Source organism: Corvus kubaryi, unplaced genomic scaffold (assembly GCF_017639235.1).
Source record: "Corvus kubaryi isolate FWS band 111438036 unplaced genomic scaffold, C.kubaryi_AGA036_p1.0 37262, whole genome shotgun sequence".
Classification (NCBI taxonomy): Eukaryota; Metazoa; Chordata; class Aves; order Passeriformes; family Corvidae; genus Corvus; species Corvus kubaryi.
In genome coordinates this window covers 1,426,480-1,454,039 of record NW_024581078.1, presented here as the reverse complement: position 1 = coordinate 1,454,039, position 27,560 = coordinate 1,426,480, and the positions used below count along the sequence as shown (strand labels likewise).

The 27,560-nt window shown below is 47.0% G+C and overlaps 1 protein-coding gene and 1 long non-coding RNA gene across 3 annotated transcripts; one reads left to right on the top strand and one right to left on the bottom strand.

Moving 5' to 3' along the window:
- Positions 1-31: 31 nt before the first annotated feature.
- Positions 32-21,262, bottom strand: UPF1 (UPF1 RNA helicase and ATPase). Of its 2 annotated transcripts, none has more exons than XM_042024470.1 (24): positions 20,992-21,262; positions 15,349-15,491; positions 14,900-14,989; positions 14,488-14,655; positions 13,477-13,657; positions 12,854-13,015; positions 12,190-12,274; positions 11,943-12,041; positions 11,626-11,743; positions 10,681-10,840; positions 10,449-10,567; positions 10,041-10,205; positions 9,744-9,858; positions 9,517-9,660; positions 8,423-8,636; positions 8,126-8,243; positions 6,871-7,027; positions 5,851-5,993; positions 4,923-5,097; positions 4,145-4,226; positions 3,347-3,508; positions 3,015-3,232; positions 2,524-2,646; positions 32-2,425 (listed from the first exon to the last, which is right to left on the bottom strand). In XM_042024470.1, the coding sequence occupies exons 1-23, from the start codon at positions 21,214-21,216 to the stop codon at positions 2,527-2,529; spliced, it is 3,363 nt and encodes a 1,120-aa protein (XP_041880404.1). In that variant the 5' UTR covers positions 21,217-21,262; the 3' UTR covers positions 32-2,425; positions 2,524-2,526. The 2 variants fall into 2 exon arrangements, with proteins under 2 accessions (XP_041880404.1, XP_041880405.1); XM_042024471.1 differs by having other exon boundaries at positions 11,626-11,734.
- LOC121662858 lies at positions 21,088-26,316 on the top strand. Its single transcript, XR_006015457.1, has 3 exons — positions 21,088-21,175; positions 22,673-23,731; positions 25,909-26,316. It is a non-coding gene; the product is annotated as an uncharacterized LOC121662858 (long non-coding RNA).
- The last annotated feature ends 1,244 nt before the right edge of the window (positions 26,317-27,560 follow it).

Below are 27,560 nucleotides of genomic sequence, written 5' to 3'. Positions count from 1 at the left end.
TGGTTTCCTCATTGAAACTTAAGGGGCCACCTTGAATGCAAGAGCTGTTTATTCGTTTTTTTTTTATTGATGACAAACAGGTTTTAAAACAAAACTGAGACAAAAAAAAATATAATTAATCCAAAAAAAAAAAAAGAAAAAAAAAAAAGAAGAGTTTTAACACCGTGCTAGCACTGATGTCTGGATTTGTAAAACTCAAGAGTTTTAACTGCTACAAAGGAAAAAACCAGCACGAAGCAGAGGCAAGCATTCCCAGCAGTGAAATAAAGGGGTGAGGGGAGAGGAGGGGGCTACATTACTCATGGATAGCTTTGCACAGAGGGGGCCAGCTTAAACCTATCAGAAAAGTCTACGCCACTACGCAGCCTACGAAGGAAAAAAAATTAAAAAGCCCTTCGGCAATGTTAATAAATAAAACAGTCCATCTCACAAGGAAGGAAGGTGGCCTGTGTCTCCATTCTTTCACTGTTTTAGAAGTCTAAACTCTGGAGGCTTTGGATGAGAAAAGAATGGGTTTTGTTAGTTGAGTTTTTGCAGTTTCTGGAGCTCCCCCCGGGGGGTGGGGGAGCACATCCCTCCCGGGCTGGGGCTGTTCCACACCAGGTCAGACACTCGGGACGAATCCAGGGCAAGGATCTACAGGAAGGACAGGAATGAAAGGGCTTCCCCCCGCCCCGGGTACAAAAAATGGGGTTTGAGCTGTTTGAAGTACATTCACATGAGAGGTATTTTGAGTTCTCGCCCCCCAAAAAAAGACTAGAAACACTTGGAGCCCTTAGAGTGTAAAGCTACCTTCACTCCAGCTTGAGGAACACCCAGGTTCTGGATCAATCTCTGCTGCTGCTGCTGCCAATTGGGAGGTAGAGGTTATTCTAATTTCAGGGTCTGCTAAAAATGGGTCTGGAGGAATCGTCAATTCTCTCTGCGCTGTTTCTAGAAAGGTTTTGACAGAAATGAAATGCTCCCAGTGTCCCCCTATGACTGTTTAAGACATGGGTACAACTCAGAACGTGGATGGCTTCTCCTCGTGTGCTGTTCTCAGTCCTGATCCCCAGCTGGGCTGGCGCAGCCGTGGCCACTCCCTGAAAACTCCGGGCTCGCTCCAACACCTCAAATCTGTCCCTTGCCTGCCTTAATCACCGAAGGAGCCACCCCAAAGCCTGACCCATTCTCTCCCATTAAACCCAGCTCTCTCTCAGAGGCCACCTTCCACCACCTGCCTGCTTTGTCCATTTGTCCATCCTGCTCCTGCAGTGGCGTGGAGTCTTTACTTCCCAACCAAAATAATCCCCAGTTTCCACTACTCCTCCCCCAAATCCGCGGGGACCAAAGCAGGCCTGGCTGCATCTTCCCTCCAGGGCCGAAGGGCACAGGAACCCATCCCCTTTCAAGCATAAAGTTCATCTTACAGAAAGGCTGTTTTTCACAGAGTAGAGTCCAGACAGTTGCCAATTAAAGCATACAGAAAACACTTTGAAACCCTCCTGCTCGAGCACGCAGGCTCCTCTCACTCTAACTGCTATCCCATGTAGGAAGAAGAGGCTGATTGCTGCAACTTTAAATCACACTGAAAGTTCTCAAGGTTGGTGCTCTAATTTTTTGTTTGAAACTTTTTTTTTTTGGTTTTTTTTTTAGTTTTTTGTAATATAAGCTTCTCAGAACAAGGATCTAAATCTCCCAGGTCCACCACTAAGAATTCAGAGACAAAACTTCTTAAAAAATTCAGTGCTCCTTTTGAAAGAATCTCTTTTAAAACCACCTCGTTCAGAATGTGGGCGACACGATGACACAAATTTCAGAGCCAGTGTTGGACAACAAAACCTGCACCTCAGAGTTGAGCAGCAGCTGGATTTCTGCTTGGCTGGCTGTCACCCAGTCAGGGACTCTCTCTCTCTCTCTTTTTTCCCCTCTCTCAGATACTCTGCTTCTAAAATGTAAACAGTTACTGCTAAAATATTTTAGTACCCCTTGCAAAAGGAGCCCAACTCTGAGATGAGGGTTTTCCTCTCCCCATCTGCTCTGAAAAGTTAATGCCCTGCTCGCAAAGAGAAGTATGGAATGAAGTGAAACCTGCTTTTAAGGCCCTTCTCTGGAGCTGGGGGTGACTGGGGGAGCAGGGACTCAGCTGACCACTCCTGTTGGGGTGAGTTCCTTCCCAGTGAGGCGCCAGCCAGTCCTTCAGGGCTCTCTCTCCTCTCGGTCAGTCTCCTTGTCTCAGTGAGCTCTAGCAGTGGCTCTCTCGCGCGCTCCTTTCTCTCTCTCTCTCCTCTCCGTTGGTTGGTTTCTTTCTCCTGTTGCTCTCACACAGTGGTGCTTCAGTTTTAGCAGTGGAAAACAGGTATCCATTTTATTTTATTTTTTTTATTACCCAGAATAAAATGCTGATGAACTAAGCTCCACACAAGCTTAGCTCTTCTTCCTCAACCTGGAGGCAGAACGAGAGCTTGGTTAGGGATGGCCCTGCTCATCCAAACCCTGCCCAAAGGGTTAAATCAGGGGAGGGGGACTCGGGGGGGTTCTTACACTCTAATACTGTGACAGTCCCGTCACTCCACCATGTTGATATGCACGTTCCCCCTGGTAAGTTGAGTCCTGTGACAGCGCCACGTCAATCTGGGATTTAAACTCATCACCAAGGTAACTGTCCTGGAAGGGAAAAGGTGAGGGAAGCCTCCAAGTCAGTGTCAGCTCAAGTGCAAAGCAGAAGCAGGTTAATGATAAAGCTGAGAGGGTTTGATTGGTTTTTTAAAATCTGCTTTTTTTGGTGCAGAATTTCCCCAAATTAAGGTTTTTCTGAGCTGCTCATCAGCTCAAAGTTAAGCCCCAGCTGAAGCAACATTTCACTTTCACGCCCTTGTGCACTTTGAGAATCCAACAAGTGCAGCGTGTAAATGCTGCAGCTGAGTCACCGAGAGCACTTTCGGTTTCATTTCCCTCAGGAAGGAGATGTGCAGGCATGGCTCACCAACACAAACCCCAGCAAAACCTCCCCACATCCCTCCAGCCACGCTCACCTGGGATAATTCCGGCTGGGAGAGCCCAGGCTGACTCATCTGTGAGGGCTGACTCATGGAGATATAGCCCTGAGTCAGGGGGCCCTGGGAGAAAGGCTGGGACACCACGTCCTGGCTGGCCTGGCTGTTGGGGAGGTTGGACTGGCTCGTGCCAGGAATCCCAAATCGGTTTTTCTGCCGCCCGCCACGGCCGGTCTTTCCTTTGGGAGCCCCACGGCCTGGAAAAGAGTTCATCCCACCCAACAGTGAGAGGTTTTATAGGTAAAACCACATTTTTTTAAGAGATTTGATCCCTTCCAAGTGGCTCCTGGCCACTTTTCCCCCCCCTGTACCTGCAGCGGGGCCGTTGGCCTGGCCGAAGTAGCCCGGGGGAGGCATCGGGGGCATCACGAGGTTGAAGGGGATGGGAATGTTCATGGCAGTGACGTGGCTGGGGCCAGCACTGATCATCCCGATCTGGTCGTGGGTTTGGAAGTACATGTTGGATGGGCGCCCTGGGAAAGGGGGAAAAGCACAGGGATTGCAGGAATCCTGGATATTCCAAGATCAGTTCCTAGGCCTGATTTTAACGGGGTGGAACAGGATGGAGCAGTTGTGGAAAAGGACGAGCTCCCAGTGCCAAGAGCCACCAGCATTTCTGCCTCGCTGTTTATTCCGCACCTGGAAATCCCATAAACTCATCCAACACACGCTCACTCCCACAGCTCCTCTTCACAGAACCGTCTGAGATTCCTGAAATGCTTCTCACCCTCCTTTTCCCCTCATTTTGCACTTGCTCTGCACACATCAGGTTGGGATTCTATTTACACAGAGCAAAAGCCAGGCAGATCCTAAAGATTTTCAGCCCTCAAATTCATCCCAAACATTTTCAGCCCTCAGCTTCATCCAAAGCATTTTTAGCCCTCAAACTCATCTCAAATATTTTCAGCCCTCAACTTCATCCCCAACATTTTCAGCCCTCAAATTCTGTATTTTTCTGTAGTTTGAAGTTTAAAACTTTAACAAATCCAAAAGTTTCACAAGTTTAATTTAAGAAGTTTCCAAGTTTGAAGTGTGTAAGGTGTGACACCTCAGGGGCTGGTTAGGGGAAAAATAAACCCATAAAAGTAAATTTTGGGAATTTCCTTTACCTTGGCTGCTGCGGTCGTAGACAGAGCCTGGGATGATGGCTTCCCGTGCATCATACATGGCAGTTGTCATGAAACGGGCACCCTGCAGAGATTTTGGGAATTAGGCACTCATCCTAATTGTTTTTCCAGAAGACCTTGCACTGCAACCTCAGTTAAGTGGAAGTTAACCTCAGTGGAAGTTATTTGGGGTAAAAACGCAGTGAAACTCCACAGATCACAAAAGTGTTGAGGAAACATTAATTCTAACACATAGAAAACCTTTAATTCTTATTCCAGCCACATCTTGAGCACCAAAAATAGATTTTACAGCAGCCTCTCCCAAACTGTGAAACATTTGATGAGTTTTCAGTCTATTTTGAGGCCCTGATAATTCCCTTGCTTTATTCACTGTCCTGTGGTGGCTACCAAGCTCTCCCAAAATAAGCATTTATTTATGTTAAAAATCAAGCATAAAACTTGCAGCTTAAGGGTTAAGTGAGCTTGCCCTTTCTACACAAACCAGTTCCTTTATTTCATTCACCTCAGAATTTACCCCTCATAAAATCCTGCAATTAAAAAGAAATAATGAAATTTTTTCTCCCAGTGCTCAGCCTGGGGACAGCAGCAGCAGCAGCTGCTTCCCCCTGAAGTCACGCTGCATCAAAAAGCAGCAAAAATGGAAACTTCTGGGGGTGTGAGGCTGTGTGGGTGGCTCATTGCAGCCATTTATGATTAATTAATCCATCAAGGCCTAATTGGCTGCTGTCAGCAGCCCTGAGGGCCAGGGGAGGTCACTCACAGGGTTGATGGTGTTGACGAGCTTGCGGGGTTTGCTGAACTGCATGAGGCTCTCCCGGAGGTTGTTCAGGGGCCCCTCCACCAGCACCTTCTGCTCCTTGTAGTAATTCAGGAGGTGATTCCAGAGGGGCTGCTTGGACAGGGCTTTGGGGTTCCCAACGATGATCACCCCATACCTGTGCAACAGCAGAGGAAGCAAAATTAACTGGGTCACAGTTAAAGCCACGCTGATGTCAGAACAGCCCCCGGGTTCTTCTCTCTGGCAGCAAAATGGGAGCTCCAGGAGGAGCCTGATGCAACTGGAATTGTTTACAGCAATCATTTCCAGAGGGTGGCTCAACACCTGGAAGGAGATTGCTGCAGCCAGTTTCTCAATCAGCACAAACTTCCTCCTTCGGGCTTGCTCTGTGTTCAACCAAACCACCCTGTGCTGGTTTTAAAGGCTGGAGACAGCAGGGAAGCCAAGCAGCATCGGGCTGGATTCCTGATCAGCCTTTTTGGAATCAAATCCATTACAAAAAGCAAAATGGCCAAGAAATGGTTGCTGGGGAAGGGATCTGTCCTGAGAACGGGAAGGACACGGTGCCTTCTAAAATCTACTGATGCCAAATGGTGACATGGGCTGAGATGAGCAGATAAAAATGGCACAGAATGGTTTGGGTTGGAAGCACCTTAAAGCCCATCCAGTGCCACCCCTGCCATGGGCAGGGGCACCTTCCACTGTCCCAGGCTGCTCCAAGCTGGCCTTGGACACTTCCAGGGATGGGGCAGCCACAGCTGCTCTGGGAAATCCATCCCAGCCCCTCCCCACCCTCACAGGAAGGATTCCTTCCCGATATTCCCATCTATCCCTGCCCTCTGGGAAGCCATTCCTTGTGTCCTGCCACTCCATCCCTGCAGCTCCCTCCACGTGCCCAATGTCCCTTTACCTGGCTCTTGTCAGGGCCACGTTGAGCCTCCTGGGGTCGTTGAGGAACCCAATTCCCTGGTGTTCATTGGCCCTCACACAGGACAGGATAATGAAATCCTTCTCCCTGCCCTGGAAGGCATCCACACTCGCAATTTCCACTTCCTGGAACAGAGGAAAACACGTAAATCACGGAAGCAAAACAGCTCTGCCACCAACAGGCACTGCCAAACGCTCTGGCCACGCACTGAACCTTCCCCTCATCTGAGAAAAATGTTGTTTTTGGAGTGGGGGATGATTTGGTAATTCCTCCGGGCACTGAACAGCTTCCCCAGAGGGGAACAGAGAGTCTCAGCTCAGGAGAAATTCCTTTCATGTTCAGCGCTTTATGGTTCTCCTGTTTCCCCAAAACTGTGGAAAGCAGCTCTTTGCTGAGGGTGTTGCCAAAAAGTTCTGACTGTTCCAAAATTTGTAGGATGAGCGCTCCAAATTAGCTCTGAGAAACCTGAATCTGAGGGACACATCATTCCTGGCACAGGGAAAAGTATTTCCACCAAGTTTCCCTGCAGTGAAAACACTGCTCAAGTTCTCAGTCTTGCAAAACAAGGCCATATTAAACATAATAACTGTCCTGTTTGTAGCAGCTCATTTTTATGTTTGGTGGAGGAGTTCACTGCTGGTAGGACGTGTTCCCAAGCAAATAAATCATGTGGCCACCAGGATTTATTTGCTTGGTTTCCTGCACGTCCCTTGGCACAGGGAGTTGGTGAAGGCACAAGGTTTTCCACAGCTGGAGCCCCAGTGACCTCTCCCTCCTGTGCCTCAGAGGATTTGTTGGAGGCTCTTTCCACACAGATTTTAGCAGGGCTTCCTCCTTTACCTGTTCCCACTGGCACCTCCTAACTCTTCTCGATTTTAACCAAATCCAGCTTAAAAATTGAAAAATCAATCAACACCGACCAAGAGCCTGAAGATGGAGTAAACATAAAAATACTGAGAATTTCACAATCTGTGCCTTTTGGGCTTCTGTGCAGCCCAGTACCTGGTAGAGCTTTGTGTGCAGGGAGCCACTGAACTGCATGTACTGCACCAGGTAGGAGCGCTGCCCCTCGTAGGGGGTGATGATGCCAATCTGGTCAGGTTTGGCCCCAGCTTTGAGCAGCTTCGTGGTGATCTTCTCCACGTTGGCAGCTTCCGTCCTGGAGAGGCAGATTGGGTCAACCAAGGAGGATCAGGGCATTAGGGCTCAGTTTTTAGCAAGTTAATGGAATCTAAAAGCCTTCCACATGAGGATGCTTCAATAGAAAGATCAATTTTGCTCAAGCACTGCCAATGAATTCGGCTCAAGCTCGGCAGGAACATTCAGCACCCATCACCTCCTCACTCAGGACAGGCACAGAGGAATTTGGGGCTAGACCCAACATCTCAGAGATCTCAGAAAAAACACAAATTTCAGCCCCACCTTCTCAGAACTGCACAACAGGACTTCCTGGAACAGCAAACCCCCCTAATTCCAAATGAAATTTCTTGCTGGAGTTGAATGTACACGTGTAACTTTTATAATCAACATCATTCCAAACATCCCCCAGATCCTTCAGCTGCTTTATCTTAAAGCTTTAAATATAGAATGTTTTGAATGTCAATGCCCCCTATCAGCCAACTATTGTGCTGTTTGTCTGTGCACAATCTGCTGCACTGTATCCAGTCTTGCACATGCTGTTCAGGAAACAGAATGAGATTAAAAATATCTCGGCTGATATTTTTTTCACAAGTTGGGCTGGTTTCCCTGCCAGGCACATGAACAATCATGACCCAAGAGGAGCAAATTTTAAGTTTATTTGTTGACAAAGAAGTTGGAATGTGCAGAAAAAAGGGATAGGAAAAAAAAAGTTCATTTCCATCCATTTTGCACTGCCACCAAAATCTGAGATTTAGGATTCTGCTTCAGGAGTTATTGGAATTCAAAATGTGACTTGATCAGCATTTCCTGCTGGCCCAAATTCATCCACATCAGGCACTTCATCATCCCATGCTCCTTCACCCAGTGAGGGAAGAACTCCTCCACACAACAATCCCAGCCCACTCCAGCTCTGAGTTGCTCCCACCTGGTGCCTTTTTCTCCTGGTTTGCTAAAAAAGGAGTCCAGGGCAAACCAATTCTGAAATGCAGCTCAGGCTGCACCCCCCTTGCTGGCAGCTTTTACTAAAGCAGCAAAGGAGGTTTTATTCATTGACTGAGGAATCACCAGCCCTGCCCTGAACACTGAGGCCAAGCTTAGATAGCAGAGTTTTGCTCACCTGTTTAAGTAAGAGGTGCCTGAGCTGGCAATCTCCTCCTGTCCCTGGGTCACGTAGAAAAACATGGGTTTGTCAGGCTGGGGCCACTGGAAATCAAAGCCTTTCTTCACCCTGTCAGCTGAGGAGCACAAGAACAGGGAACACAACAAATCAGCAACACCACTTTGCAATTTCCATATCAAAGCACCTCGAAAGGGAGCGCGATGCCATTTTTTTAATTCAAAACCCTAAGCTAGATGAGAGAACGCCTGCTTTGATCCCTGCTGAGGGGAAGGGGGGCTTGCAGGAGCCTCTTACCTGCGGTGACCCCGTTCTGGAGCGATCCCTCGTAGAAGATGTTGGAGGGGAAGGCGCTGAGGGCGGGGTGCATGCGGTACTGCACCTGCAGCCGGATGGGCCGGATGCCCAGCACCACCAGCCTCTCAAACAGGGACTGGGACAGCCCAGCCTTGGCAGCCTTCTTGCACATCACCACAGGGCCCAGCTGGCAGTGGTCACCCACCAGGATCAGCTGTGGGGAGAGTTTGGGGATAGCTCAGTTTGGTTGCTGGAGCTTGTTTAGAATAATAAGAATATCCTGCTGGGAAATACGGAACTGTGATTTGGGTTGGGAGATCTTAAAGCCCAGTCAGTGCCACCCCCTGCCCACCTTCCACTGTCCCGGGGTGCTCTGAGCCCCATCCAACCCGGCCTTGGGTACTGCCAGGGATCCAGGGGCAGCCACAGCTGCTCTGGGAATTCCATTCCAGGGCCTGCCCACCCTCCCAGCCAAGAATTCCATCCCAATATCCCATACAACCCTGCCCTGTGGCAGTGGGAAGCCATTCCCTGTGTCCTGTCACTCCATCCCTTGTCCTAAGTCCGTCTCCAGCTTTTCTGGAGCCCCTTTAGGTCCTGCAAGGGACTCTGAGGTCTCCCTGGAGCTTCTCTTCTCCATCCTGGCCTTGGACACTTCCAGGGATGGGGCAGCCACAGCTTCTCTGTGCAACCTGTTGCCTCCCCTCCCTCACAGGCAACGATTTCTCCTGAATATCAAATCCAAACCCACTCTCTGTCAGTTTAAACCACTGCCTGACATATTAGGAATTAATCACTCTGACTTGTGATAAGCTTCAGATCTCCCCAAAGGCTCAGAAACCTTTAGTGTCACTCTCTTTGCAGCTGATCATTTTAATATAAAATCTTATTCACTCTCCAGATTGTTCCAACAGCACCAACACCTTCCAGGCCATGGGAACAGAAAACTAACAGGGCTAACCCAAAATAAAATCAGTTAGGTCTATGTTATGGAAAAAAAAACATTTTGTGCACCTAAAGTGGGAATGTGAGTGCTCAGTGCTATTTCCTGCTGTGTTTATAAATTCCTTTTTAGAGGGAATCCAGGGATTTACCTGCTTTGCCCCCAGCACCACGGGCACCATGCACTCTGGCTCGGTGGCCTGGGTGCTCTCGTCAATCAGGATGGAGCGGAACTGCATCTTGGCCAGTCTGGGATCTCCAGCTCCCACACAGGTGCAGCAGATCACATCAGCGTTCTGGGACGGGGAGGAAAGCAGGGATCAGCACTGGGATATCAGCAGACAGGCAGGGATTTGGGGTGGCAGCCCCAGGGCCTCACCATGAGCAGCTCCCGCTCTGCCGTGCGCTTCAGCGCCCGGTAACGCTTCTCATCAGCAGAGGAAAGTTCTCCAGTCTCATCCTTGAGCTGCTGCAGCTTCTGAAGCTCTGGCATGCTGCAAAAAAAGCAGGAGTTTTGCTTCACAGCCCAACCACCAACTTTGTAGGATTGCAGTGAAAGTGATTTTTAACTAATGCAGAAGTAATTCCATCAAGCAAATAACGGTGCAAGGGTGACAATGCCCATCAGCTGTGTCCATCTTAAACACTAAAATTGAGGTTCTCGTTCATTCCTCACCTGTCCATGTTCCTGATCTGGTTGTGCAGTGCCAGGAAGGACACGGGCGAGTCGATGGCCTCGCGGCTCTTTGCACACAGACGAACCACTTTGAGGCCAGTCTGGTGGATCTTCTCCGTCAGCTGATCCACAGCGATGTTACTGGGGGCACACACCAGCACAGGCCTGCAAAAATCACCCCAAACTCTCAATCAACTGGAAATTTTTTTCCATTAAACTTGCAATAAAATATAAATAATGACATATCCCCTAAAAATATACGGGGGAGGGTGTTTTGTGAGAGGACCCCAAGTCCCCCCAGAAAATACAGTTCAATGATACAAATGACTTTTGGTTTTAAAATCAAGGTGATGCTTTGCATGAATCAAGTAGCCTCATCCCTAAAGCTTCAGAGAGAGCAGCTCTCACCCATTGCCCTGCCTGGCCAGGTGATACACGATGGTGGCTGATGTCACTGTCTTCCCAGTGCCAGGGGGACCCTGGATAAGGCTCAGAGGACGCTGCAGGACAGTCTTGACAGCATAAACCTAAAAAATAAGGTTTATTGCTATTCAACATTCAAAGCACAGGATCTAAGTTGTTTAAGCTCTATTTATAAACCCTTTCTCTCATCCTGTGCAGTGAGAGGAGATGAGGTTACCTGAGAGTGGTTGAGATCAGGGAGTCCCTGTGCTGTGAAGCGCTTTGGCAGCTGGCATTTGATGATGACATCTTCCACCTCGTGGCCCAGCAGCTTGTGGTAGATGTAGCCAGACACCGAGGTCTCATCCACTGCAAATGTTTTCAGAGCACTCTGCATTCTGAAATGAGGGAAAAGCAGGAAAATCATTCCTAAAGGTAAGTGTGGCCTCAAGTCAACCACCCACAGGTGTCCTACAGGGAGGGTAATCAGACACCAGGCACAAATGGGAAAGAGAACAACATCCAGCACTAATTAAAATCACAAAAATGACACTCTGAGAACACAGATTTTGCTTTTTCCCCCATGTGAAAATTACAAGGTATTCCCAGAAAAATGTGGACAGGAACCAGCCTGTGCTGACAGAAGCTGTGACAGTAATTTGAGGTGAAAGATTTGACGAAAATTTGCAACCATAATGAATAAAATAAAAGGATAAGAGGAGATAATAACAATAGGATATACTAATAATAGGGAATTCTAATAATAGGATAAGAAGCCAACTGCTGTCTTACAAAACACAGACATGGCTGAAGCCTGTGGGCCCCACAGCCAAATTCTGAAATTTTAACTATTTAAAGCAATTTCAGGAAGCTGAACTACAAAATGGTTTTCCTTCTTATGTTTCTAATTAAACACAAGGTAAATTTCCTCCTTTGATGTATTTGCAACAAACCCTTCAAAATGAGAACAATTGGCCATTTTATGCCATTGATTCCACTTCTAGCCCAAGTCAGGCTCTCTGAACCAGGTGCCAGGCATTCACCACACACTGGGATTTCTGATGGGTGGTGCCAAAGCAAGACAATTTTTTTTTGTTCAAAAACACTCCCTGAAGGCAAAGAACAAAAAATCTACACCGAGTGCATCCAGTGCCTGCCGAGTTCCGAGGTGCTGCCTCAATACCTGTCAAAGGAAGTCGATTTCCACACAAAATCCACCTGGAAGTTGTGAGTGACTTCCACGGGAGCTCCCACGCTGCTCCTCAGCTCAATGGCTATCTCATCACCATAATCTGTAGAACCTCGTTAAGTAGTAATTTAGAGCAAACATTTGAATTTTATTCTTCCCAATTTTGGTGATTTTCTTCAGCACTTCCCCCCCCCGCTTCCCCCCGACAAATTTAAAATCAGCTGAGAATTACTTTTGGACATAATTAATGACTTTCTTAACGACTCCAGCCTTGGCTTGGCCTTGCTGAGGGCTCTCTAAGTAAAGGATACTATCAGGAACTTTGATAACGTGCCCAATTCCTTTCCAGAGGGGGGCCAGGTCTCCCTTGTACCTCAGGCAGATCTCATCTCCTTGCATGAGGCGCATGTCTGCAAAGGAAGGACAAAAAAAAGCTCTCAGCAACCACAAAAACCTTCCAGAGCTATCCCAGGCCAATCCCCAGAGTGCTCTGAACACCGATTTTATTCAGCAGACAGAAAAAAAACCCTGACAAAGAGACAATCGAGGTGTCCTTACCTGAATCAGTCTTTGGCAAAGTGAAATAAGCAATTCTCTTCTTGTTCAAGCCCAGGTCCCACCTGACTGTGATGTTATCTTGGGTCTGAGGGTAAAAAAAAAAGCACCTATTATGTTCTTGAAGAGCTGTTTGCCAACCACCACAGTCCTGTGCTTCAAAACAGTGGAGAAATAACAAAACTTGCTGTTCCAACATCACAGAAATCTGTATTTATTCCTGTGGCTGAGTTCACAGCACCTGCAGAAGGTGAATTCTGTTCTACAAGAATTAATGATGAGAAACAAAGTCCCGCTCACCAGCTGTGTAATTCTCCCACCCTTCAAACACTCATTAAATGTTTCCAGGACCTCCCAGAATTCCCATTTCCCTGACAGAGAACTGCAGGTTCTGAGGGTAACAAAAAGCTGCAGCTCTGGGACAGAAAAAACTTTAACACAGAAAAGGTGAGAAGTTCCCAAGTGTTTCAAGCTCTTAAAAACCCTCACTGTGAGGATTTTCCTCTCCTCCCCCTGCTATCAGACAGCACCATCAATGCTGATTATCACAACAATTAAGATATTTATTTATTTCACTCAAGGTTTCCTGTTGTGCTGGGAAGTGACCACGTTTGACACCAGAGAATGACCAGCAGCCCCTCTAACAGGCAAATCTCACACATTTTACCTGAGATTCCTTGAGTTTCTTGTCATAATCTGCTTCAAGCTTGACCAGAGGACCAAATATATTTTGGTATTGATAAGCATCTTCATATCTAAGCAGGACATGCTGGGGTTCCTCATCAACACCAGGTTTTTCCAAGTCCTCGAGGGTTGCAGATGGATTTTCCTGGAATTCAAAGCACAGATGCTTTGTTTCAAAGTCTGAAGTATAGAAAGTGACAGCAGGACTGATATAACTGTGTTTTACTGATACAGGGAGTGATATCAAGGTGGAACTACCCTTAAAACTACACCAAGGCACTACAAGTCATGGTTAAACCCAGTTTAAATTTAAAGGATGGACACAAAACCTCTCAAAAACCCAGTAACTGAATGGGGCAACAATTCCCTGCTCTGCTGGGCATCACTTAAGGCAGAGATATGTGGAAGATATGAGCAAGGAAAGCTGCTTTTCAAGTTGGTGAAGCTTTCAACAGTTTCCTGAATCCTTTGACCAATTCCCAGTGGCACAGCAGGATTTAAACCTTGTGTGATTTCTGCCTTACAGAGTTCCTAAAAGTCTTGTCCTTCCTTCAAAAAAAAATCAGAACTGGTAAAATATATCCCCAAAAAAACCCCAGGCTGTACCTTCCAGAGCTCCTCCAGTTTGTTGATCTGCTGGGCTGTGATCTGCCGGGCCCTGAGCTGCTCCTGCTCCGACGGAATCTTCACCAGCCAGGAAAGGAAGCAGCGGTCCTGGATCAGGGGCTGCCACTGGGAACTGTCCCAGTTGATGTCCTTTAAACTGCTCTGGCTGGCACATGGCTGCCTGCACAACCAAAACACGGCAAGGAATTGGGAGATTAGACAAGCGTAAGGAAAAGCCTGGCGTGGAGGGTAAAAGCAGGGCTGGTGTGCTCCTGAAACTACTCAAGAAACAGGAAAAAACCAGCAGAACAACCCCAGTCTGCTGGAAAAATTCATTTTTCAGTATTTGCTATTTCAGTACTGGGAAGGGTCAGGATTGTGAGAAGTGTTGTTGGGTGTTTCTAGGACTGAAAAGGTTTGCATTTAAAATATTAAATATGACACCTTCGGAGGTGGTTACAATCCATAAGGATTGTGCACACAGATCAGAAAATGGGATTATTTCCCAAACAGAACTCCTTTCACAGAAACACAATTTCTGCTGTCAGATACACAGTGACAGCACTGAATTAAAACACACACAATTATAAATTTTCATTTCTGATTGAGCCTGTCAGAACAATTGCTGATTTATTGTGGTCTCAAATGATTCTGTGAGCTGAGAGAAAAACACCCTGAGGGAGAGTCACTGTTCCATGGCTCCTGAACTTCCTGAACTGATCTGTGACTCTTCCAAAGCTCAAAAAAAAAAAGGAAAAAAACTCCTTTCTTCCATTAAGGAATGCACAAGTTTGGAAAAATACTTTTCTACAGAACTAAGATGTTTGCCCAGCGTAACAGAACTCCCTTTGCTGCATTATCCACCTGCCCTCCTGAACTCTCTATGACCACCTGAAGGAAAAAGGGTGCCAAACCAGAACATAAAACACATTTTGAGACAAAATGAAAGCAAGGGTTGCTTTTTAAAAACCAGATTATGCAGGAGAGTTGGCAGCAAAGGCCTTCTCTCACCTGCACAGCAGAACCACCACAGAGTCAGCCTTGGCTGGGATGAAGCCGAGGAGGAAAACGTTCCGACAGCCACAGTTGTAACATTCCAGGACAGTCTCTCCCAGAGGTCCATCCTTGTGCAGAGTCACCTCTTTGCACTTGGCTCTCACCAGGTGATTCACAATGTGGCTGCAAGCAAACAGCACAGGTTTATAGCAATCTCACAGCTAAATCACATTTAGTCTTGATTATCAGTTATTAAAACACAAATCTGTTTATGGTGGCAGACATTGGTAGGATCTGCCTCGTTCCATCCAAGCAAAGATGTTGGGAACAGTTCCAGAAGTTTCTCAGTGCATGGATGCTTTGAGTGTGAAAGGAGAGGAAATGGGTACAAAACTGCCATTTTTATTTCCATCATTTCCCCATTTACCTGCCAGATGTGTTTCCACGCCCGTTACAGAACCATTTCTTGCTGGTGTTGCAGTAAACCACACAGGCAGGGTCATGGATCCCACAGTAACTGCAATTCCAAGGGAAAAAACCAGGAAGTGATTGGCTACTTACTTAGAGGAAAATCCAAATCCAAGCTCTAACTCAATTTACAGTGCACAAAAATAAGGGGAAGTGGAAATTGGGGAACAACAGTGTTGGGAGAAGCATCAAAGAGGAGGCAAATTTCTGTTGTGAGCCACAAATATTTTAAAACTTCCCACCACTGGGCTGGCTGAGCCTGGGATTTATTCCCGGGGGAGCTCAGAGGTGCCCAAAAGTGGATGTGGCAGCTCCACATCTGGATGAGAACTCAGAGAGCAGCACAGGAAGTTGTTCCCAAAATCCACCTTTTCCTTCCCTCTGGAATTCTCAGGGATTGGCTCTCACCTGCAGGCGTGCACAGGGAGATCCTTGGTGTAGTAAGTGTCCTCTTCATCCTCCTCAAAGTTGAGCTCTGCCAGGAGCTGGCTGGTCTTGGCCACGTTCTCATCCACAGCTCCATTCTGCAGGATTCCATCAGGACCATTCACCTGGAATGGAGGTGCACACCCAAAATAAACCCCAAACTCCTCTTCAACCCAAAATCTTGTGTGCCATTTAAAAATCTCCACAGAAAAATGCTGCCAAGAGCTGAAACACACCCATTATATAACCAATATTTGCTTCATCAACTGCTGTTTTCCAGGATTATTTAAACTGCAACTGATAAGTTGGAAAAAGTTAACTGGAGGAGATTGCTTTCCTGCAGATTGTATTTTTCCATACAATCCTACAATCAATACTTGCTCCATTACCTCCTGTTTCACAGGATTATTTAAACTCCAACTGATAAGCAGGAAAAAAAAAAATCAGATTGCTTTTCTGCATTTATATTTTTCCACAGTCTTACATAACAAAATTCCATTTCAACAATTCCAGCAGCTGTTTCCTCACCCTTCTTTTTATTCCAGGGATCCACCTGGAAACAGGATCTTTATTGCACAGGACTTTCCCTGCTTAGTCCTGTTCTGTATCCACCATGGACTGCCAGAACCATGGAATTCTGCAACATTTGGTGCTGTGTCAGCAACTTTCCCACACCCAGCCTTTCTCCTGTTAAAAATAACTCCTTTTTTTGGCACTTTTACCACCAGGAGGTGTGGATGTCACGCTGGGATTTTGGCATGGCCACTGCAGGTGTTGCCCCTTGGGCTTCCCAGGTGTCCTGGTTTAATTTCTCCATCCCTGAGGGGCTTTAGCACCTCAACATTATGCTGGGAAAGACCCCAAAACTTGGTTCTGACACTTTATTCTATGCCTTCTTTAGCCAAGATCCCACCAAAAGCTGAACGGGGATAAGTTTATCCTAATCCATGTTCATTTTGAGTGGAAAATGTGGGAAAGGGTTGCCTGTAATATTCACAGCACATCTGAGGGGAGTGCTGGGGTCATTTCCCCATCACAGGGATCATTAACACCCCCCTAATGTTTCTGAGGGTAAGATTTATTCATAAATTTTAACCAGCTAAATAGGACAAAAATCACTCAAGGCCTTTATCTACGAATACAATATTTTAACAACTTAGATTTAATGCAATTTATCTGGTAGATGCAACTTCATTCTGACAGAAAGCTGCTCCCAGGGAGAACACTAAACCTTTTATAAAAGAAATTAAAAAATAAATAAAAAGTTGCCCTTTTCAAGCCGTAACTCAGAAGCGAAGCAAACCCAGCCTATTTCTCACTTAGAGAGACTCCAGATTAAAAATTTAACAGCCAACTGCAAGAGTTAAACTCAAAACCAAACTTCACATTTGCCCTGAGCCATCAGGACCTGCCCTCAAAGCCACCAGTTCCGTTTCCATCTCTGCAAATGAAATGAGGAGCATTTGTAAAACACCATCTAAATAAATGGGCTGGCTTTTTATTGATGTTATCTCCAAGCTCTGCCTTTTTTAATAGAAAGAATCAGCCAAAAGGAACCGAACGTGCAAAAGGCAAGATGGAAAAAGGAATAAAACCCCACTGAAGGAGCAGCAGCAGCAGCACAACCCCATTAGTGGGATGAAGGCAAATCCCATCAGCTCGCTGTGGAACAGCATCTGCACAGATGTGAGCAGATAAATATCCACTTGAAATATCCATTTCCAATTGATAGAGCCATTTTATAAAACAGCGAGATAACTTAATAACTCATCGTGGCACAGATGGAATTCCAAAGCCAAAGCTGATCTGAATTCCTTACAAGCATTCCCAGGCATTTCTATCCCAAAGAATCACAATGCATTGCTTTAAGATCAGTCGATCTTAATACATTTTGTTGGAGTGCTCATAAAAAACTGACTTCCTGTTAAAAAAAAAAAAAAAAAAAAAAAAAGCAGCGAAGTTTGGGTTTGGTTTGGGGTTTTTTAAAGGCAGAAAATGAAAAAATTCCAAGTGCAAGTCGTGCAGGAGTGACTGTGCTGTCCCAGCCCTCAGGGAGGCAGCAGTGATGTCACCTGTCCTGTGAACGCAGTCCCAGCCCTTGGCAGGCTCACAATGAGGAAGTGATTGTTCCAAACCCTCCTGTGATGTCAGCCTATGTGCATAGGATTAAAACTCTGGCACCAGCAGCTGTGGTGGCAGGGGGGCCGCTTCTCTATTTTAAAAAGCCTTGGCTGCAGCTTCTGGCACAGCGAGTTTGGCAGCTCCAGGCTGAGCGCTGAGGTGCCACTAAACTACTCCCGAAATCCTGGGGCCTTCCTCACTCCTCTCCTGGCCTCCAAAATACTCACTGGGAGGGAAAATAAGGGCCAGGGACTGAGTTAAAGGATAGAAACCAGTGGGGGACGGGAAAGCTGTGGCTGCTCCATCCCTGGGAGTGCCCAAGGCCAGGCTGGATGGGGCTTGGAGCACCCTGGGACAGTGGAAGGTGTCCCTGCCTCTAGGACTTTTAAGCTTTAAGGTTTTCCAACCCAAATCATTCCAGGACTCTGCTGCCTGTGAGTCCCCAGATCAGTGGCAAGAGAATATTCCCATCTCCATTCCTGCTCCTGGCTCCCACACCCCACCCAGCCCAGGAGCAGAGCCCCAGGTGAACACACCTGCAGCCACTTCATGCAGCTCTGCTTTAAAGTGGTGCATTTCAAGCTGCAACAAGAACTTTAATTGCACTTCAGCAGGTATTTTGCTAGAAAAGTTCTGTACCAAGGCTTCAGCCCCATCCTGCTGATGGATTTCAACACCACAATGTCCCAGCTCAGGCAATTCCCCCTCACACTTTGAAAAAACCCCACATTTTTGGAGTTGTATGGCAAAGGCAGCTGTTATTATTTGTAATTCTTTTCTTTAGAGCTATAAAGCATTGCCTGAGCTTTGCTGTAATCCCTCAGTGAGGGTGATTTGCTTTCCCTTTCCAAAGGAGGAAGTGGATGTTGGGGAAAGCCTCACCCCTGGGAGGGAGTGGAGCTTCCAGATGGGACCTGAGCAACAAGGACTCGTTTGGCCTGGACAAAACAGCCTTTGTTAGGACTGGAAATTAAATCCAGCCTCCCTAGGCTAGACCACAAACCTAAGAGCTGCCCCAGCCTCCCTGAGCCACTCCAGGAGCTGAGTTACATCCACACTGTGGGACCCATCAGCAAAATCCCACCCGCAGGAGTGAAAAAATGAGGCAGGAATGAGAATTCCAGAGAATCTCAGGATGGTTTGGGGTTGGAAGGGACCTTAAAGCCCATCCAGGGACACCCTCCATGACCCGAGGTTGCTCAAACCTGGCCTTGGACACTTCTGAGCAACTTTTAAACTCCTCTTAAAATACTTAAGAAAATCGATCCTTATGTTTATTGAATTCTAGGAAAAAACGGAAACAGAATTTTCTGAAAAAACAAAAAACAACAGGGAATGTTTCTGCTCTACTCCTACTTTTGTCAATTGCATACTAATCAATTTTAACACTATTAAACTATTAATTAAGTATAGGTTGAGAAAGAAAGTTCTTTTAGACTAAATCCACCACGCTTTTCTAAAAAATGAGGTGCTCTGCATTGTTCAACTCATCTTTTTAAAAAGACACCAGAAACAGCAGAGCAGAAGTTTACAATATTCCTCAGCTCCAAATATTTATTTAATTAGCTTTAATTATAATCACAGGGCTAATATTTCATTAAGCAAAACCTGATCAATTGGAGAAGTTATTATTTAAGATGCCCTCTGCCAAAAAGCACAAATAACTTCAATGATCTGGTGAGGGCAGCAAAACTTTTGCCCAGAACCTTTTAAAAAACCACCTAAATTCTGATTTTATCAGTCCTGAGCCCGTTGAAAAGGGACAGGTCTGAGCAGATCCTGGGGTTTGTTTTACTTCGCTCAAGAGGAAACGGTGCCTGTTCCACCTCTGAGAGCCCCTGTTGCAACAGGTCCATCCCTCCTCCCCAAAAATGACATTTCTAACATCAAAATGAGGACCAGGATGACCACAAAAGTTTGCAGAAACCTAAATACACCCTGGTTTAAAAAAAAATCATCAACATAAAACCCCCTCCTTCTTGCCAGGAGACAAAACCAGTACCTGAATGTGCTCTCCAGATCTTTTATTACTTTTTTTACTTTGGCTTCAAAGAGTTTTCAAACATGTTTAGACAAAAAGAAAAGACCAACTAATAATCCTCTTGTCTGGACTTTTAGCTTATGAGGCTTATTTTGAGGTGGTTTTTCTTCTCCTTGGCCACATATTCTCTAGTGGGAGTTCTGGAGTGATCACAACCCATTAAAGCCTTAAAATTAAACTTTATTCAAATCCTCTTTTTAGTCATTTAATGTATAGTCTGAATGTACACAAAGATTTTATTCCTGGCAGAAAATATTTCTGATCTCTCAATGCCCAAATTGGATAAATTCTACCAAATCCAAATGCTGCAAATAAACAGAAAAAAACCAAACAGCCCAGGGCTCTCTGACTCTGCCTTACAAACCCTGTGACCTGAGCACGTCCCTGCTGCCACTGAGCACTTTCAGGCATAAAAAAATATTCAATTTGTGCTGGGATAACCCCCCAGGACAGGATAAAACCTCCCTCAGTCCTGCACTGCACACCTGTGGAGCTGGAGGTGCTCCCTGCTCCCACTTTGCTGCACTCACAGACCCAGCTGGAGCAGGTTTTGCAAGTAAAAGGACAAAAACCAGGTTCAGGATGTTTGGTTTGGGGATAAAAACTCACTTAAAGCTCGCCTCTTTAAACTCATCCCTTAACACGTGGGTGATGCACAAGCGTTTAACTGTTAATAACAGGATTTCAGGAGTCTGTAAAGAAACTGAATATTCCATGATCTTTAAACTGGAGAAAAGTGTGGCTTTTTAAAAAATACAGGAGAGTTCTTCAGTGTTTTTGTTGTTTACTATGGGCACACTGAGATTGTTATCTTCATTTGCACCACTTCTTATGAGCTGTAATCCTAATTCCTCCCCCACCTTCGAGCTGTGAATTGTCAAATAAATACAATTTCATTGTCTTTTGCGTACCAACCATCAACAAAATGTAATAAATAAAAAACCCCCAAACTAAAACCTGTTTTTAAGCCACGAGGAAACAGAGCTCAGAACTTGTCTCAGGCCTGTCCCTGCCATACAACCCCCAAACAAACCAGCCCAACAGCCGTGCAGCAAAAAAAGGGGAAATTAATGAAAAAAAAAAAATACCAATAATAGTAATAATAAGAAGAAATTAAAGCGCATTTTAGCGACAGGAAGTAAACCAGCCGAATTTCCTCAGCACTGAACTTTCGATAACCAAACACCACCCAAAGCCGTGTTTGTTTTAAGGAAAAAGAACCTGAAACTAACACGCACCCTCGGTGGTTTTTTCAGCTCCCTATCACAACGACACAACTATCGCGACACAGCCAGCCGGCCGCAAGTTTTCTCCCTGGAGTAACTCGCTCCAATTCCGGCTCCCGGGGCCCCTCCACACGCGGTTCCCGCTCCCCGCCCGGCCCGGGGGGCCCCGAGCGCCCAACCCCGCCCGCCCCTTCCGGACCCCCCGGTTCTCCTCCGCCGCCTCACGACCCCCCTCACCTGCGCTTCCAGCGGGCCCGGCGCTCCCTGCCCCGCGCCGGGGGGCCCCTGGCCCTGTGCCGGCCCCGCCTGGCCGGGCCCGGGCGGGGTCTGGGTCTGGCTGGGGAGGGTGAAGTCGGTGAACTCGAACTCGGAGCCCTGTGTGTCTGCGCCGAGCAGCTCGGCCTCCTCGGTGTCCAGGAAGGTGAGGGTCTGCGAGCTGGGGCCGTACGCCTCCACGCTCATGGCGGCGGCGCTTCCTCTCCCCGGGAGCCTTCGCTCCCCCCCCCCCCCCCCCAACCCCGGGCCTCCCCCTCAGCGAGCCCGGGCGGCCGCGCTACGCGAGCGGCGGGATCCGCCGCGCGCACCAGGCCGCGCGCCCCCCCCACACACAAAAACGAACCCGCCGCCGCCGCCGCGCTCGGGCCGGGTCGCCGGGCGGCCCCGGAGCCAACGGGCGGGAGAAGGGAGAGGAGCGGGGCCGCGTCCGACTGTCCGGCCGGGTCCGAGTGTCCGTCCGGCCGCGGCCGCCGCGCGCCAGGCCCGTGAGCGGTGACGCGGAGCGCGCGCGGGGGACGCGCCGACGGCAGCGCGCGCGCGGGAGGGAGGGAGGGAGGGGGCGGCGGGCAGGGGTGACGCACACGCAGCACGTACGAGGCCCCGCACGGCCGCCAGGGGGAGCGCTGCCCGTTCCCCGCAGCCCGCGGGAGGGCGGGAGCGGCGCTCGGCGCTGAGTGACGGGTGCGGCAGCCAATGGGCTCGTGGGACGGAGGGGTGCGCGCCCCGCCCGCCCACTGCACGCGGTGGGGATGGGCGGCGTTGGGCCCTGAGTGCTGCGGGCGGCGGCCAATGGACCATCGAGATGAGGAGAAAGGAGGGGTGGGGGAGCGTTTAGAGCCGCCTGGAGAGGGGGGGGTGTGCGCGCACACACGGAGGGGTGGGTTTGATTCCGAGTGAGTGACAGGTGTGGCAGCCAATGAGGGCGAGAGGGCGGGGGTGGGCGCCCGCCCACCCATCGCACACGCTGAGGAGGCGGGGCTCGTCTCTGAGTGACGGCTGTGGAGGCCAATGGGTTATTGAGATTAGCTTGTGGGCGGGGGTTGGGTCTGAGTGACGGCTGTTGCAGCCAATGGGACGTCGAGATGAGGGGCGGGAGCTGTGGGGGCTGAGGTGGTGGAGAGGTCACTGAGGGGGATGCGGTGGCTCTGGGCGCTTGTGAGGAGATGAGGGGGCTGTGATGGGTGACCCTGCGGTGACAGTGCGGTCCCTTCATGCCCTGTGCCCCCCATGAGCTGCCAGATCTGCCTGTTCCTGTTGGGACTGACGGGAGGGACACAGGGGGTTAAGTGGGAATTAAGAATCGGGAATTACAGTAATACCTGCTTCAGCTGTAATTCCTGCTACACCTGTAATACCCCATACCCCTGAGAGAAAGCTGAGCTGCTCTGAGGGTGCTGGATTGGGGATTTTCCGAGGTCAGGGTTGTGCAAAAAAGGGAGCACCACATTTCTATCCCTGAATAAACAAAAAGCTTTGGATTTACTCTTATTCCATTTGATCAGCACACAATAAATCCCTTTTAAGAGGACTTCTGTGTTGGGAAAGGCTGGATATTCAGTCCTTCTTCCCTACCAAGTTAAGATGCAAGTATGTACCTTCTCTTATAAATAACTTTGATTTTATATTCTTGCTTTTGGTGTAGGATAAAGCCCGGCCTGAAACAACATGTACCAGATCTGCAGCTGGTGGGCTGAAAAGATGTAGATGGAGATTGGAAAACATCCTTGTCCTGGGAATACTGTGCAGCAAAAGGAGGGGGAAAAACAAGTCAAGAGAACACAGGAGTCACCGCTTCTGTAGAGAGAGACTGAATTAATCTAATTTTTAAGCCTCTGAGTAGAATAAACTGTTCAGACCAAAGCGTAACGGGGAGAAAGTGTGAAATAACATTTGAGGATGAAAGTGGAACCGGAGGGAAAAGAATGTGCAAAGCCAGGTGGCTGCTTGCTGCGAACGCTTTATTTATTAATAAACACAACGTGCTCGAAACGTTTGGCTGCTTGACAGAATCCTCAAAAGTCTTGGAAAGGGATCAAAGTTCTGCTGCTCTGCCGGGTTCCTCTCCCTGTCCCTGCCACAACTCAGGGAATAACGGTGCCTTTAAGGACAAGTGGCGTGGAAACCTCCCCGGGAATTGCAGCTCCTGTGGCGGCAGGAGGTGGATTTGTCCCCTGAGGATGGCCTTGGGGACACTTGGGTGCTGCTGTCTGAGGTGCTGAAGCCTCAGATCCCCCACCACAGCCTGGGCCTGGCCAGAAGGAACAGCAGAGGCTGGAAAAGCAGCTGGAAAAACCAAACTGCGTGTTCGTGGTGCTGTGTTTAAACTGGAGGCTGAAATTGTCTTTACACCAACACAGACCAGAGGCATTTGAATTTCATGCGCTGGAAGCTCTGGGGGCCACTTTGAAGCTTTTAAGGGTAAAATGGAGACAACACCCAGGCTACAAAGCTCTCAGACTGTATTTTTTTTGTGTGTGTGTGTGTGTTTTGTGCAAGTTTTCTCCCTCAAATCTGGGCTGCTGCAGAGGGAAGGCACTGTGACTCACTGGGCTTGACTGCTGTGCAGCCAATACGGAATTTAAAAAGGCAACACTTGGGAAAACTGGCACAATTCCCTGAAAACGGCGCCGAGTTTCCCATTTTCCTGCAGATCAGAAGCTGGAATTCACAAGACAGAACCATAAGAAGAGAAGAAATGTAGGTAAATTAATATTTTAAAAGATGTTTTCTGCTTGCAGGAGGTGAAAATGTGCAGGTGATTATCCCGAGGTGCTAATGATGAGTGACAAACCCGAGCAGTTTGAAGTGTTGGGAGAAATCCCAGCGCTGGAAATAACGAGAGGCCTTTCCTTGAACCTGATTTGAATTCCAAAGCCCAGCAGCTCTGGGATTTGCTGGCATCCCCCACTCGGGGCTGGGAAGAAGCTGTGAGGGGAAGGGAGGAAGCGATTGGTCTCCAGGAATTCCCAGCCATGGAGATAGTGCTGGAATGGCACCGTGACGTGAAGGGGGCACAGCCAATGGAGCCCAGCCTGGCAAAAAGGGGGGGAAAAAAGGGATATTTTTATCCTGGGAGGAAACAATCCAGGTTAGGGGGAAGTGAGGGTGGAGCAGGGATCAGGTGGGGAGGGAGGGGCTCAAGGAAAGCTCCCACCCAGAGCTGGGTCACAGAGCAATAAGTGCACCCAGGAGGTTCATTAAGGAGATTTATTCGCTTTATTTCCCCCCTTGCTCTGTTCACATCCTTTTGTTTAATGCTCAGGGAGCTCAGAGTGTTTAAAAATCACAGAATTCCAGCATGGTTTGGGTTGGAAGGACCTTAAATCCCATCCATTCCCACCTGCTGCCGTGGGCAGGGACACTTCCACCATCCTAGGTTGCTCCAACCCCATCCAACCTGGTCTTGGACACTTCCAGGGATGGAGAATTCACAACCAATCTGTTCCAGTGCCTTTTATAATAAAGAATTTCATCCTAATTCTCCATTCTCTGTCTCTGTTTTGCCTTTTTCTTCCCTTTTCCTTACAACAAATCCTAAAGGAAAATCCCTTAAAATTTTACTTAATTCACCACACCTGAATACCAATAAATGAAAGAACAGAAAACCACCTGCTCTGGGTTTTCTTTAAGAAAAAAACTTCTCTATACTGACAAAAGTCCGATAAAGCGATTTTTATTATTTAAAGGAAAACAGTAAATCCATAGGAAAAAAAATTTGGGATGGATGGGAATGAGTTTTTCCAGTGCAGCTGGGCCATTTCTCCTGAGTTACCACGAGAGGGACACAGAAGGAAAGCTAAAGGAGCTGGGAAAGAAAGAATCCCAGGAGCAGCTCGAGGAGGGATCGTAGCAATGCACATTTCCCTTTTGTTTAGGAATATTGGGGATCGCAGCATTCCTACAGCTCCCTTCATCCCACAGAATCCTCAAAAAAGCTTCCCAGAAAATGGGCTAAGAAACACGAATAGTTAAAATGGATTTTTTCCCCCCAGAATTTCCTCATTTTCCCTCAGCTTTTTCCCTTTGGAATGCCGGGACAGGGAGAGGTTGGGCTGGCTGGGATTTTGTTCCATCCCGAGCTTCTGGAGCAACAAATCCCGCAGGACTTTGTGGATTTGTGGAGATATTTTTGTTTATTCCCAGTGGATTTTTGTTGATGGAGGTTGGGGAGGTATTTATGTTTATTCCCAGTGAATTTTCACTAATTAGTGGCTGATGATGCAAATGCCGAGAGGTCCCGGCTCCCATAAAATTCCTCCATGGAGCAATGGCCCCATAAACCCTCCTGATGGAAATATTGAATATTTAGTGGGCTCTCGGGGAATTAATAAGCCCAGACCTAAAATGCCCTGGATTGGAAGTAATGCAGCGTGGATTTTTAGGGATCTGCTGCTGGATTCATCCTTAATGTCAGCAAAGCTTCACTTCCAGCCCTGGCCAGGCAGGCTGGGATTGGGATAAAAATGCTGGGAAAAAGGAAAATGGGAGGGAAAAAATCCTATTTTTTTTTAATTATAGTTTTATAGACTTCAGTCTTAACACATTCCTATCACAGCATTTTCACATCTCATTGAAAGATCCACTGAGTGCTGGGACACTGAGTGGTCATTTTTATCTTTTTATCTTTTTAATTTTTATATTTTTACCAAGCCCCTTAATGCCCAGAATGTTTTCACAAGCTCAAAACATCTCCAAAAAGTGTTATGAAATAAATGTAAGAATTTCTTTAAGGTGCCAGGAACCTCAGTGCAATGGGAAGTGCAAATCCAGCTTTTATTTCAGTAGAGAGAAAAGGGTTTTTACTCTTGATTTTTTTTTTTTTTGCTTTTCTCCTTCAGCAAATTGTGATAAATCTGTTTAATTCTGATTTCCCTGCAGGTTTAATTGTGGATGTAGAAATATTCCCAGAACAAGTCATGGGGATGTAACTTCATGATGGAAAAAGAGGAGAAGTTTTTGGCATTTCTGCAGGGATTTTGAATGAAGAAAGTTCTTAGAAATTAAGGATGGTGAGTGACATTAAAAGATAACAGATAATAAAAGATAACAGACATTAAAAGATAACAGCAGGAGATGAAAAGCAGGAAATGAAACTTGGTGCTCTAAACCAGCCAAATGGACATGAAAAAGCCATTAAATTGTAATTTAATATTAAAATAAGAACTAAAAATACTGTGTTTCAGTAGGAAACTTGAAATCCTTCCCTCCAAAAATGTATTAAAACTCCCTCTCCTTGAAAAGAGCTGAAGTGTTCATCCCAAACAACAGGACAGGACCTGGATTCAAGAAATTAATGTAGGGAAGAAAAAGCTTTTTATGGACAGAACTCGTGGCTTTTGGTAGGTTTTTATTTGCAGAATTACCATGTGAAGTGATGTGAAGCTAAAACTAGCTAGGAAAAAGACAAGAGTTCATAAAATCTAAGGGCAAAAAATAAATGGCTGGAATTCCTGAATATTGAGAGATATCCTGAGATATTTGGGAGGATCTGTTACCTATTAAAGCTGGAAGGAGCAGAGTTGTTAAAAATCCTCAGTTTCCAAAGGGGCATCGGCAGCTCTTGAAAAAAAAAACCCGGGATTTCTCCAAAGCAGATGTTGTAGCTGAGCTTAAAAACAAAGTTTGGAGCTCTTGATGGGCTCCAAAGTGTCCTTGTTTGTTGGGATTCCTGGCAGTTTTCCTGGGCAGATGGAGGTGATTGTGGAGTAATGGAAAATCCAGGCTTCCCACAGGGCTGGGATGTGTGTGTGGAGCTGGTGATCCTCCCTTGGAGTGGGGAAAAGAGAGGAAAATGAGGAATTTTCAGGTTATCTCGTGGAAATTTGGGAATATGTGGAGTTTCAGCAGGTTTTGGATGTGGTGACACCTGATTTCTCCTCAGATTGTTGCTGATGCACAACAGGTTTTTAATTTTGGGGCAGGCAGAAGACTCAGGGTTAAACCTGAGGTTGGGTTTGTTTCTTCAAAGAACAAATCACTTAAAAATCAGGAGTTTTTGCAGTCCCACCCTGGCTTTTTCTGTGCTTTTTCTGTAAGGGAATAACATATCTGCATTCTCTGCACAGAAAGAAAATCCTTCCAAGGAAATCCTTCTTTCTTGCTGTGGGAGAAACCTTAATTTGGCTCTTAAAAGTAAGAAATAATGTAAGGAATCAATAATTGGGGTTTGTCTGAGTGTCCCAACATGTGCAAGGTGTGTTTGGCCACGGAATGTGGCTCCAGGACTGAACACCCTCATCCAAAAAGACCCTGAAACAGGAAAATTTCACTTTCAGGCCTCCATCTCTGAAGAATTTTCCTATTCAGCTCCTTTTGATGTTAAACACAGAATTCGCCAGCTCGGCCTTATCTTTTCCTTGCAAATATTCCGAGTTTGGAAAACAAGGAGTGTGAAGTCATTTATGCTTCCACAGCTATAGGAAAGGCTGGTGATATTTCATTCATCAAGTTTACATTTATTTTTCATTCCTCTTTGAATAAAAATAAGCCAGAATTGAGGGAACCCAAAACTGTTGGGTGTTGCAGTTGTT

Coding starts and splice junctions, on each gene's coding strand:
- UPF1 (XM_042024470.1), bottom strand. CDS start 21,216: ATGAGCGTGGAGGCGTACGGCCCCAGCTCGCAGACCCTCACCTTCCTG. Junction 11,744..11,942: donor CGTTATCAAAGTTCCTGATA/GTATCCTTTACT, acceptor CTACTTAACGAG/GTTCTACAGATTATGGTGAT. Junction 9,661..9,743: donor CAGAGCGGGAGCTGCTCATG/GTGAGGCCCTGG, acceptor TCCCCGTCCCAG/AACGCTGATGTGATCTGCTG.